Consider the following 12977-nt stretch of genomic DNA (forward strand, 5'->3'; position numbering starts at 1 on the left):
TAGGTATTCCTCAATTGAGAATTCCTCTGTTTAGCCCTGTACCCAATTTTTTAAATTGGATTACTTGATTTGTTGCTGTTTAACTTCTTTTTTAATTAAATTTTTAGTTTTTATATAGTTTATTTCTTTTGTATCCCAGCTGTAGCCCCCTCCATAATTCCCTCCCAATACCACCGCCCCTCCCTCATCTCCTCCCTACTCTATCTCCAAGTCCACTGATAGGGGAGATCCTCCTCCTGTTCCATCTGACCCTAGTTTATAAGGTCTCATCAGGACTAGCATTGTCTTCCTCTGTGGCCTGGCAGGGCTGCTCCCCACTCATGGGGTGGTAGTCAAAGAGCCCGCCACTCAGTTTATGTCAGAGACAGTCCCTGTTCCCCTTACTAGGGTACCCACTTGGAGACTGACCTACCATGGGCTATATCTGAACAGTGGTTCTAGGTTATCTAGGTTATATCCACGAATGGTCATTGGTTGGACTATCAGTCTCAGAAAAGACACCTGTGTCCAGTTTTCTTGGTTCTGTTGCTCTGATTGTGGAGCTCCTGTCCTCTCTAGGTCTTTCTATCTCCCCCTTCTATCAAAGGATTCCTTGCACTTAAACCAAAGTTTGGTTATGAGTCTCAGCATCTACTTTGATACAGTGCTGGGTAGAGTCTTTCAGAGTCCCTCTGTGATAGGTTCCTGTACTGTTTCCTGTTTTCTCCTTCCAATGTCCATCCTGTTTGTCTGAGTGAGGACTGATCATCTTACCCAGGGTCCTCCTTCTTTCTTGCTTAGCTTCTTTAGGTGTACAGAATGTAGTATGTTTATTCTATATATGACTAATATCCACTTATGAGTATATACCCTGTGTGTCTTTCTGCTCCTGGGATACCTCACTCAGGATGATCTTTTCTAGATCCCACCATTTGCCTGCAAATTTCATGATTATCTTGTTTTTAAGTGCTGAGTAGTATTCCATTGTGTAAATGTAACACAATTTTTGTATCCATTCCTCCATTTAGGGATAACTGAATTGTTTCCAGGTTCTAGCTATTACGAATAAAGCTGCTATGAACATGGCTAAGCAAATGTCCTGTGTACTTGAGCATTTTTTTTGGACATATGCCTAGGAGAGGTATAGCTGGATATTGAGGAAGTGCTATTCCTCATTGTTTGAAAGCACCAGATTGATTTCCAAAGTGGTTGTACAAGTTTACATTCCCACCAGCAATGGAGGAGGGTTCTACTTTGTCTACATCCTCTCCATCACGTTTGTCACTTGAGTTTTTGAACATAGCCATTCTGAGGGGTGTCAGGTGAAATCTCAGGGTTGTTTTGATTTGCATTCCCCTATTGACTAAGGATGCTGAACATTTGTTTCTCTCCTATTCTGTATTTCTCCACAGAGAATTCTGTTTAGCTCTGTACTCCATTTTTATAATTTTTTTTTTAGGTATAGTTTATTCACTTTGTATCTAGCTGTAGCCCCCTCCTCCATCCACTCCCAATCCCTCCCCCCACCCTCTTCTCCAATGCCCCTCCTAGGCCAATGATAGGGGAGGTCCTCTTCCCCTTCCATCTGACCATAGTCTATCAGGGCTCATCAGGACTAGCTTCTTTGTCTTCCTATGTGGATTGGTAAGGCTGCTCCCCCCTCAGGTGGAGGTGAAAAAAAGAGCCAGCCCATGAGTTCATGTCAGAGAAAGTCCCTGGTCCTATTATTGGGGAACTCTCTTGGATACTGAGCTCCCTTGGGCTACTTCTGTGCAGGGGTTCTTGTTTGGAGTATCTGCCTCAGAAAAGACCCCTGTACCCAGATATTTTGCTTCTGTTGCTCCCCTTGTGGAGCTCCTGTTCCCTCCAGGTCTTTCTATCTCCCCCTTCTTTCATAAGATTCCTTGCACTCCAATTTTTAATTGGATTACTTGATTTTTTTCTTTTTAACTTCTTTAGTTCTTTATTGATTCTGGAAATTAGACCTCTGTCAGATACAGTGTTGGTGAAGATCCTTCCCCAGTTTGTAGGCTGTTGTTTCTGGCGACAGTGTCCTTTGGCATAGAAAAAGAATGGTGGATCAATGGAATCAAATAGAAGTCCCAGAAATAAACCCACACACCTATGGGTACTTGATTTTTGACAAAGAAGCCAAAATCATACAATGGAAAAAAAAATCTTCAACAAATGGTGCTGGTCTAACTGGATGTCTACATATAGAAATATGCAAATAGATCCATATTTATCACCCTGCACAAAACTAAAGTCCAAGTGGATCAAAGACCTCAACATAAAACGAGACACACTGAATAGTTTAGTAGAAAAAGTGGGGAAGAGCCTAGAACTCATTGGCACAGGAGACAACTTCCTGAACAAAACACCAACAGCACAGGCTCTAAGAGCAACAATCAATAAGTGGGACCTCATGAAACTGAAAAGCTGTTTAACTTCTTGAGCTACCCCAAGATCCAGCTATTGCATTCCTAGGCATATATCCAAAATATGTTCAAGGACATTTGCTCAACCCTGTTCACAGCAGCTTTGTTTGTAATAGTCAGAATCTGGAAACAACCCAAATGTCCCTCAACTGAGGAATGGATACAGAAATTGTGGTACATTTAACACAGTAGAATACTACTCAGCAATTAAAAACAAAGAAATCACAAAATTTGCGGGCAAATAGATGGAACTAGAAAAGATCATCCTGAGTGCGGTATCCCAGAAGCAGAAAGATACACACAGCATATATTCACTTATAGTGAATATTAGACATATAATATAGGATAAACATACTAAAATCTGTACACCTAAAGAAGCTAAGCAAGAAGAAGGACCCTGGGTAAGATGCTCAATCCTCATTCAAAGAGGCAAATGGAATAGACATTGGCAGAGGGAGAAAACAGGGAATAGGACAGGAGCCTACCACAGAGGGACTCTGAAAGACTCTATGCAGCACGGTATTAAAGCGGATGCTGAGGCTCACAGCCAAACTTTGGGGAGACTGCAGGGAATCTTAGGAAAGAAGGGGGAGATAGAATGACCTGTAGAGGACAGGAGCTCCACAAGAACATAAGAACCAAAAAATTTGGTGGTCTTTTCTGAGATTGATAATCCAAACAAGGGCCATGTATGGAGATAACCTAGAACCCCTACACAGATGTAGCCTATGGCAGCTCAGTCTCCAAGTGGGTACCCTAGTAAGGGGAACAGGGGCTGTTTCTGACATGAACTCAGTGGCTGGCTCTTTGATCACCTCCCCCTGAGGGGAGCAGCCTTACCATGTGGGAGGAGGACATTGCAGCCAGTCCTTATGAGACATGATAAACTAGGGTCAGATGGAACGGGAGGAGGACTTCCCCTATCAGTGGACTGAGGGAGGGGCAGGGAAGGAGAACAGGGAGGGAGGGCAGGATTGGGAGGGGCCGAAGGAGGGGGCTACAGCTTGGATACAAAGTAAATAAAGTGTAATAAATAAAAATATTAAAAATGAAGGAAGGAAGGAAGGAAGGAAGGAAACCTAGACACAATTCTTTTTGTCCCTAAAACCAATGTTCATGCAACTGATAAAAGTCTACAATCATATCTCATGCTGGGTAGCTTTCAGGGTATTGGAAGGTGCTGTGTAGGCTCCTGTAGTAGAAAGGAAAGCAAGCCTTACCTACCATGAGCATGGTGACCTACAATAACCAGCTTCAGCAAGACATGCCTGGGGATGCAGCAGGAGCTTGATTACAGGGTAACTGCTTTTTAGCTGGACTTAAGGTTTACTCCATGTATTGATCAGGTTTCTTCAAAGAAACAGGACAGAATACATCTGTACCTATGTATCTATATTTACAATCTATATATTTACATATAGAAATATATGGAATTTATTAGAATGGCTTACAGGCTGTGGTTCAGCTAGTCCAACAATGGCTGTCTACCAATGAAAAGTCCAAGAATCCAGTAGTTGTTCAGTCCACAAGGCTGGATTTCTCAGACTGTCTTCAGTATACACTGGACACTGAAGAAGTAGGCTTTATTGCTAGCGAAGGAATTAATTTGCCAGTGAGAGTGAGTACAAACAGCAAAGTACAAGAGCTTTCTTCTTCCATGGCCTTAAATAGACTGCCAAGATGCGGGCCAGATTTGGATCAAAAGATCCAAACTAAAGGTGAGTCTTCCCACCTCAGATAATCTAATTAAGAAAAGGTCCCTCACAGGTATACCCAGCCATGTGAGTTTTAGTTAATTCCAGATGTAGTCAGGCTGACAACCAAGAACAGCTGTCATGCGCCAGAGAAGGAAACTAATGCCTGGTAGATTTGGCCAAACCATGGCAGTTGAGCCCACGGGTCTTAGAGAAGAACCCACTGCTAGTATTCTCCTAAACAGAGATTATAGGAAGATGCCTTCTAGGTAGGAGTCTCTCTGCCCATAGAAGAGTGCCGCTTGCAGACATCATCAGAGAAACATCTTTGTGCAGTGGATGGTGGGTAATACAGAGAAACAAAGGATCAAAGTGCAGAGAGTGTCAGTGGAATGCTGAACCACACCCTCTTCCCACAAGTCTCCGAGAACATCTTAGCAGAGGGTGTGGAACGATTACAAGAGCCACAGTTAGGAAAGACAAGGCTAAACAATCCTCTGGACATTACAAGAACTCTGTACTCACGGCAGCTGTGGTTATCTGCACAGAATCAATCTGGTCCAGAGCCTAGAATGGACAGGGGATGAGTATACAATCTCCCATCACTAGCTGACGACTACTCTGTTCATCTAGTTGATGGCTTCTAGGGCAGGTAGAATCAGTTTCATTTAGATAAATGGCATTCAGTAGACTGGCCATGCTCCTGACTTCATATTATGTACTTATGGGTGGCACTAATTAGACACATTATTATTATTATTGTTATCTTAAAAACAAACAAAGGATATGGAGGTGGGATGCAGGTATGGTGTGGGGAGGGTGTGGGCAGAACTGAAGAGTGAGAGACAAATATGATCAAACTACATCACACACATGAATGAAATTCTCAAAGAATAAAATACACTTTTAAATTCTGTTCAGACTAGTCAGTTTGCAGTTTCTAAAAAATTATTTTATTAAATAACTATTAAATAGAATTTTTTACAAAACACATTGCATAGAAAAGTATAAAAATGTTTCTATTGCCAGAAGTCTGTCTTGGCAGCATCCTGGGCTAGCAAGTTACTTCTGGAAGACTGCCAGGGAGAAACAGAGTGGGAGTCACCAGTTCCTTCGGGGTGGCTGGTGCTGACTCGGCGCAGGCAGGCCTGGACAGTGCAGGGGCAGCCCCAGTCCGGGAGCAGCAGCTTCACAAAGCCTGACCTCTGATCCAGCTCTCCCGTGGGCAGCGGTCAGCTCTGCAGTAGAGTACCTCATGGCTCAGCAACAGTTAAGCTGCTGCACAAGGTTTTCAAGGCATTTCAAATAGTAGGCATTTAGAGGGTTTTCTTCTGAGTTAGGAAAAGCTGATATAGAAAAATAAGAGTTATAAATACCACTTTAAACTTAACGCTACACATATGGGTAGTCACGTCTACATGAAGCTATGAAAAAAGATTTATTAGCAAGATATTTATGTTCTTGATATACCAGAATTATAAAAATATATTACATTTATAAAATCAAGATGTTACAAATTTCCATTCGTTTATCAATGGTTTATCTAAAGCATATTTAAAAACAATCTCCATAATTCACATAAGTGAGCTATAATCCAGAACGAATGCCATGATGTTTCTTACATATCATCCCTCTAAAATCATCAACTTTAACATAAACCATTTCCCCATTTCCTCCTGAAATGCAAGATCACAGCTGGAAACAAACCAAAGCATCTTTTCAGAAACAAACAGTAATAACTAACACAGATCTACCACAGTACAGGAAAGACATACTTTGCTATCTTGAGATAAATGTGTTTGGAGAATAATGCTCATGGAAAACTGGTAACTTAAAATGACTGACATGCTCTGAAAACAAAATCTCTCAAATTATGATTGCAGATCACAGGGAAACGTGGCTACAGAGCAATTGAATCTATGCCTGGAAGACTTCAGCTCCCTAATATTAAATCAAAGTTTTCTCTTCAAGATCAATTCTAATTGGATCCAATTCTTATCACGTAAAAATGTTCAGCAGCTGCTAGCAAAAAAAAAAAAAAAAAAAAAAAAAAAAAAGGGAAAAAAAATGGAGCAAGGAAAAAAAACCAATTTGGAGAAAGATCACACGTACAATTTATGAAATCTTTATATTGGAAATACTCATCTGTCAGGACATTTTATTATGTCAAAAAATTACCCAAAAAAGCCCAGGCTACATGTGGGCCCTTCTGATAGTACTTTGATAATATTTCTCAAAATCTAGGTAAGCAGTGCATAACACTGTCATTTTGTAAAGGCCTGTTTAAACATTTTAGTATGAGAAAATTCACTTAGTACTTTTCAAGTTTAATTGTAATCTCTTTAAACTAAAACTTACTTGTCTTTGCTATGGAATATGCTTCATCTACTCTTCTTTTTATTGATGGATTTTTCAAAGTTGCTTTTGCCTGGAGAAGGTAAGACAATCTGTTAGTTATATTTATTCCCAAATATCAAAGATGAAGATAGCACAGTACAAACTGCCCATTACCAACTAAGGTGTTAAACAGGATACAGTCAGATACAATAATATAAACAGTTGGATTAGTTCAGCCTATTGAGTCAAGCCCACTGCACCTTCTGACGTTTCCGTTCCATTTATGCTTACTCTTTCTTCCCTAAACCATACAAGAAGAATGGCAGCCTGTTGGTCCAGGGTGAAGGTGAGCCACACAGGATTGGGTGCCTAGGTAGGTATATCACCTCCAGGAACTCTGCATGCCCCACCACTGTCATCTGGCTACTGGGCCACCACTAGATACCCCTGTGTTTTTCACTTAGGAATGAAATGTTTGCAATAAAGGAGGATCAGAGGCCAGAGAAAGAGTAGCCACACTATCCTTTCTCTCTGGGCAGCCCTATGTACGAAAGAAAGGCAAATCTGATGCACAGATAAAACTATTGTTCAGTCTTTGATCAAGACACATTTCTCCTGGACACATCTGTAGAAAGAAATAATTTTTACCAAATTTACAACAAACTGGCAAATTTAACTGACATTAACAGGGAAATTCACTTAATCAGAGGTACCACTCTGAGTCCAATCCTGGTTAAATAATTACATGAAAAGAATACTAACTGATAGATTATTAATCACACGAATGAACAAAGAAAACTTGGGTCTATGACTTCATTTGTATCTATGGTTGGTATCTTTCTGATATTTTTGGATGCACCCTAAGAGTCTTAATTATTTACCTACTCTAACTCCCCTCCCTCCATTTCACAAATGATTTTAAAAACTGACCTTTTGATAGTTGTAAGTTAGAGCCCAAAGTGAAGCTGCTCCAATCCTCTGGGTATTTTGATTCTCACTTTCTAAACAGGTAGCCAGAAGAGTAACAACTTTTTCTATAAATAAGCACATTATAAAAGAAAAGTTCAGTTCTTATTTTAGACTGTCCCAATGTAATGAGCAGGAGAGCTGCCCCGTTAGCATTAAAACACAATTTGCTATCATCAAACAATATCTTTTATAAGTTGAGGTATGTGAAGGGGTATCTCAGAACAGTTTCTATACCAGGTACAAATGATCTGGATGTCAATACTCTCTAAATTTTCTGGCCCAAGTTCAACAAAGGTATATTCATTAAAAAGACAATAATACAAAAGTTCAGTATACTGTAAATTAAGTTGTTCAATTATAACTCCCATTTTACACATACAAAATAGATTGTCAAAAATCATGATCACCACTATACAAACATCTACAAACAAGCATGGGAATTTTGTACTGAAATACAAACACCAAGAATTCATGGGCTGGCTTTTTGGTCACCTCCACCTGAGTGGGGAGCAGCCTTACCAGTCCACAGAGGAAGACAATGAAGCCAGTCCTGATGAGACCTGATAGACTATGGTCAGATGAAAGGGGAGGAGGATCTCCCCTAACATTGGACTTGGGGAGGGGCATAGGAGAAGAAGAAGGAGGGAGGGTGGGATTGAGAGGGGATAAATGAGGGGGCTACAGCTGGGATACAAAGTGAATAAACTGTAATTAATAAAAATAAACAAAATAAAAAAAACACACCAAGAATTCAAGAAATGTTTTTTTTTTTTAAAGTGAAGATTTTTTTATTTACTATTTGGTTCACACACACAAACACACATATACACACACTGTATATTTTCTCTTTATTGCACTGTTGTCTGCACACACTCCTTCCTGAAAATTTTGCATCTTCATTTGAAGCTCTTTAATTTAAAATTTAGATTGCTAAACATTAGGAATACACAACTGGACAAAATGCAAAGATTAAGAGACTGCAGAATATGCAACCCTAAATGGGAACCTCTGTATCCTAACTTCTTCTACCAAAGCTTAGGGATACTTGTGGAATGGGTTTGGGTAGAGAGACTGTGAGATCTGGGTGTGATGAATAACTACAAGAAAACAGTGTCTTCTGGACGCATCAGGATAGTTGTGCATATGAACTCACAGTGTTGTGGTGGCACAGACAAGTCCTACCCAAGCTCAAGCCAGGCAAAACCTCAGCGTGGAGAGAGGAAGCAGGTGGAAGTCTCATCCACCACTAAAGAGCTATGGAAATTGATAGTTGCTGGTGGAGGGTCGGATTCATACAAGGGTGTAACCCCTAGAATGTTGGTCATGGTTCCCTGGATGACTTCATATGCAAAGAGGATGTGGGCAGAACAAATACGACTCACATGAGTTGGGTGAGTAGAGAAATGGAGGTGAATCTGAAGGAGTCGGGAGATGAAGGAAATACAATTGAAATGCGTTGCATGAAATTCATAAAGAGTTTTAAAAGGAAATTTGCAGTTACATAGAGAAAAGTGTAAAGAGTAAAGCTCAGCATCCTAGATGCGTTTTTATAGGGTATATTCTATAACCATGGATAATGTTTACTGCTTTTCAGCTCTCCAATTATCAACCCAAATTAGCAAGTACTAACACGTGCAAAGAATAAATTTTCTAAAAACAAAACACAAAATGTAAAATGAATTTCTGCAGTGTCTTGCTACTATTTTAAAAATCTGAAATGTCTTAAGAATAAAATACTAGACAGCAAACAGAACAAATTTATGAGTGTTACAAACCTCAGGTAGTTTGAAAATTCATGGTCTTTAGCTTCAAAAGAAAAGCAAAAGACAAGATTTGAATCTGCAAATTGACAACTGAATCTATCCAATGCCAAACCCTGAGCTCCCAGCGGCACCTCCACTCAGACCATCCCAGACCTTCAGTATCTTCTTTTTTTTTTTTTTTTCAATGCAGTTTATTCAGGAACCTTGAACAATCATTGGACCCTGGGGAAAGCCAGCCCACAGCTTAAATAGCCTCTGGGTAGCCAACCCCAGCGTGCCATGTGGGCAATGCAGATAGGTCCCCATTCATGGAAGCAAGCCAGATCCTCAGCCTTAGCCAAATGTGGAGTTGCTTGTGACAGAGAGCACTCACCATCGGGAAGGTGGAAGGCGGAAACCAGCTCCATCTTTAAGGCGCGGCATTACGCAGCTCTCTACAGTTCCCCCTTTTTGTTTTAGACGCATCAAGCAAGAGTAGAGGTCTGATCTCTGATATTAGAAATAAATTGGGACTTTGTACCGATGTTCATTTAGGTGTCATCCACCCAAAGAGCATCAGACCCGGCCGATACCTTTTTCTCAGAGGCGGGACCTGGGGCATCAACCCGCATGCAATCAGACATGCTCTTCTCTGGGTCCAATGATTGTTCTGACCCTGAGTGCAGTGCTTAGCCTCGCATCCTGAGCATAACATTTTAGCTTTTTATAGTAGCCAACCATGCTTGGGGAGACTGTCCTGCTTCAATGGCTGTAAAGGCCTGAATGATCATGGCTGCATTACACTGTTGTGAGACTCTAATCTTGCATATACACCATAGGCAAACCTGCCTCGCTGGGTGCCTGTGCCCGTTGATGCCCCTCACGCTATGACTCTCTTCAGACAGAAAAGGGATCTTGGAATTACAGCTGCCACTGTTACTGCCACCTCATTGGCGGCTGTTGGAGCTACCACCGGGGCATTAGCCATGAGTCATACTGTGCAGACTGCTCAGACCCTGAATAATCTTTTAGCCAATGTAGCTCATGCCTTAGATGTACAAAAAGGAATTAATGCTCAACTAAAAGGAGGCTTGATGGTGTTCAATCAGAGGATTGACCTCGTGCAGGAGCAAATTGATACCCTATGGCAAATGGCTCAACCGGGCTGTCAATGAAAGTATGCTGGACTTTGTGTCACTAGCATACAACATGAGAATTTTTCCTGTGCTGCAAATCTGTCTAAACAATTGTCGAGCTATATTTTAGGTAATTGGACTGGAGAATTCGATACTACGATGGAGCAGCTGAGAGTGGCCATTATCACAGTAAATTCTACCAGAGTGGACGCAGGACTAGCCACAGGATTATCACCATGGATTGCTGCAGCCATGAATCAGCTGAAGGAATGGGCGGGCATGGGAGCGTTAGCAGGCCTTCTGGTGTTGGTCAAGAAATGTTTTAATCAAGACTGGTTTAGTGAGAAAGTTGAAAGATGCTTCAGCTACATGAACATATCCTGCATGAGGTGTGAAATATTTCAGCATAATACTATCAGGTCAAAATTTATTGGGCAGAGACTAGAATGCAATTCTAGTCATTGACTCATGAATGAATACAATTACAACTTAACTGTGTGTATAGATGTTCTAAAAGGAAATCTATGGAAGTGTCTTGTAAGAATCATTTGGTCAAGATTGGATCAGTGCCTCATTCAACCCACGACAGAGAAGCTTCCTGGCTGTGGGTTTGCTCTATATTGCTATATCATGTTGAGATATGTGGCGTACATGTATCTGTGGCTAGACAGGTTATAGGTACAAGCGGAAAACCTAGCAGTGTTATTCTGCTAATTGAATGTAGTATTAAATCTTCTAAGACATTCTCATTGCATGCATATATTAATGAATCTCTCAAGCCTCATCAGAGAAGTTTCCATTTGCAATAGATGGTGATTAACACAGACAACCACAAAGAGTCAATGTATAATACTCAGCACTAAATGGAACATCTTTACTATATCACTTTTTCTCAGGATCATTTTATGAGAGTCAGAGGTGGCAGATAATTACAAGGAAACTGTTTTCCAGACACAATAGGGCAAGTGGACATATAAACTCACAGCAATTGTCACAGTGTGCACAGAAGCTGCACAAACACAAGCCAGACTAAACCCTAGCATGAGCAGAAGCAAGGGGCATGAAGTTCTGCCCTAGTCAAGAAGCTATGGCATTAACAACTGCTATGAGAGGCAGTTTTCTTTCACAGTGGAGTCCCTGGGTGGGGTGTAGCCATATCGTCTTAGATGGAGCAAAACTCGAAACATTCCCACTTCAATGAGGAACAAGGCAAGAATTTCCATCCTGCCACTCCATCATGTTCAATATACTACTCAAAGTCCTAGCTGTAACAGTAAGACAAGGGAAGGAGATAAAGGGGATACAAATAGGAAAGGAACCACACTCTAATGAAGGCCACACAGTATACATATACACAGATTGGATTTAAGAATTTAAAGTTGGGGGGGGGGAGGCAAACTTTTAAGTAAGACAGGAGAGAGGATCTGGGAGGAGTCTGAGGGAGAGGGTGTGATCAAAACACATTGTATGAAATTCCCAAAGACAAATTAAAAAAGGAGAGAAAAAGGAAGAAGACAGAAAACATAGGCTTGAGCCACAGAAACTGAAGATGAACTTCAGCTTGATACAATTTGTAGTTTCTTTGCTAAGAGAACCACAAAGGCTGTTCTTGGTTGTCAACTTGAGACACCTGAGAAAAAGGAACCCCAGACGAGGAATTGCGTCTGTCAGACTGTCCTCTCTCTCTCTGTCTCTTTTTTTTTTCCTTGGGGGGGGAGGAGCAGGGCCTTTTCTTAACTACTAAAAATAGGGGTTGGCCTACTGTGGACAGAGCTAGCCCTCGGCAGGTGGTCCTGGGTTATATGAGGAAGATAGTTAAACAGAAGCAAGGAGTACGCAGTAAAGTAGAATTCTGTTTTTTGTTTCAAGTTCCTGCCTGGAGTCCTTGCCTTGGCTTTTCTTCATGACTGTAAGATTGAAATAAACCACTTTTCCCCCCTGCTCAAGAAAGAAATAACCATCATCCCATTTCTTCCTCTATTCTTTCTCCTCTTTAATATAAAAGCCCTTTAGATTGCCTCAGCGTATGTTACTTAACTTTTATGCTTTTAATCCTTTCTCATCTTTATAGCTCTCTGTTGCATTCTGAATAATATTTTTTTGTTCTTTTTATAAATTTTTATTAATTACACTTTATTCACTTTGTATCCCCCCATAAGCCCCTCCCTCCTCCCCTCCTGATCCCACCTTTCCTCCCCCTTCTTCATGCATGCCCTCCCCAAGTCCACTGATAGGGGAGGTCCTCCTCTCTTTTCTTCTGATCTTAGTCTATCAGATCTCATCAGGAGTGGCTGCATTGTCATCTTCCGTGGCCTGGTAAGGCTGCTCCTCCCTCAGGGGGAGGTGATCAAAGAGCAGGCCAATCAGATCATGTCAGAGGCAGTTCCTCTTTCCATTACTATGTAACCCACTTGGACATTAAATGCCATGGGCTACATCTGTGCAGGGGTTCTAAGTTATCTCCATGCATGGTACTTGGTTGGACTATGGGTCTCTGGGAAGATCCCTATGTTCAAATTTCTGGTTCTGTTGCTCTCCTTGTGGAGTTCCTGTCCTCTCCAGATCTTACTATTTCCCACTTCTTACATAAGATTCCATGCACATTGCCCAACAGTTGGCCATAAGTCTCAGCATCTGCTTTGATAGTTTACAGGGCAGAGCCTTTTAGAGGCCCTCTGTGGC

At 41.2% G+C, this 12977-nt stretch overlaps 1 protein-coding gene across 1 annotated transcript in view; it reads right to left on the reverse strand.

The window, feature by feature from the left end:
* Positions 1-5041: 5041 nt before the first annotated feature.
* The window catches only part of Rttn (rotatin), a 165977-nt gene continuing 158041 nt past the window's right edge, over positions 5042-12977 (reverse strand). Inside the window, exons 47-49 of the mRNA XM_060376958.1 lie at positions 7379-7482; positions 6470-6539; positions 5042-5457 (exon numbers count right to left, since the gene is read on the reverse strand). Of these exons, the coding sequence (XP_060232941.1) occupies positions 5372-5457; positions 6470-6539; positions 7379-7482 (260 nt within the window). The 3' untranslated portion in view covers positions 5042-5371. The remainder of the gene's footprint in view (positions 5458-6469; positions 6540-7378; positions 7483-12977) is intronic.

This window comes from Meriones unguiculatus, chromosome 2, assembly GCF_030254825.1.
Source record: "Meriones unguiculatus strain TT.TT164.6M chromosome 2, Bangor_MerUng_6.1, whole genome shotgun sequence".
NCBI classification, from domain to species: domain Eukaryota; kingdom Metazoa; phylum Chordata; class Mammalia; order Rodentia; family Muridae; genus Meriones; species Meriones unguiculatus.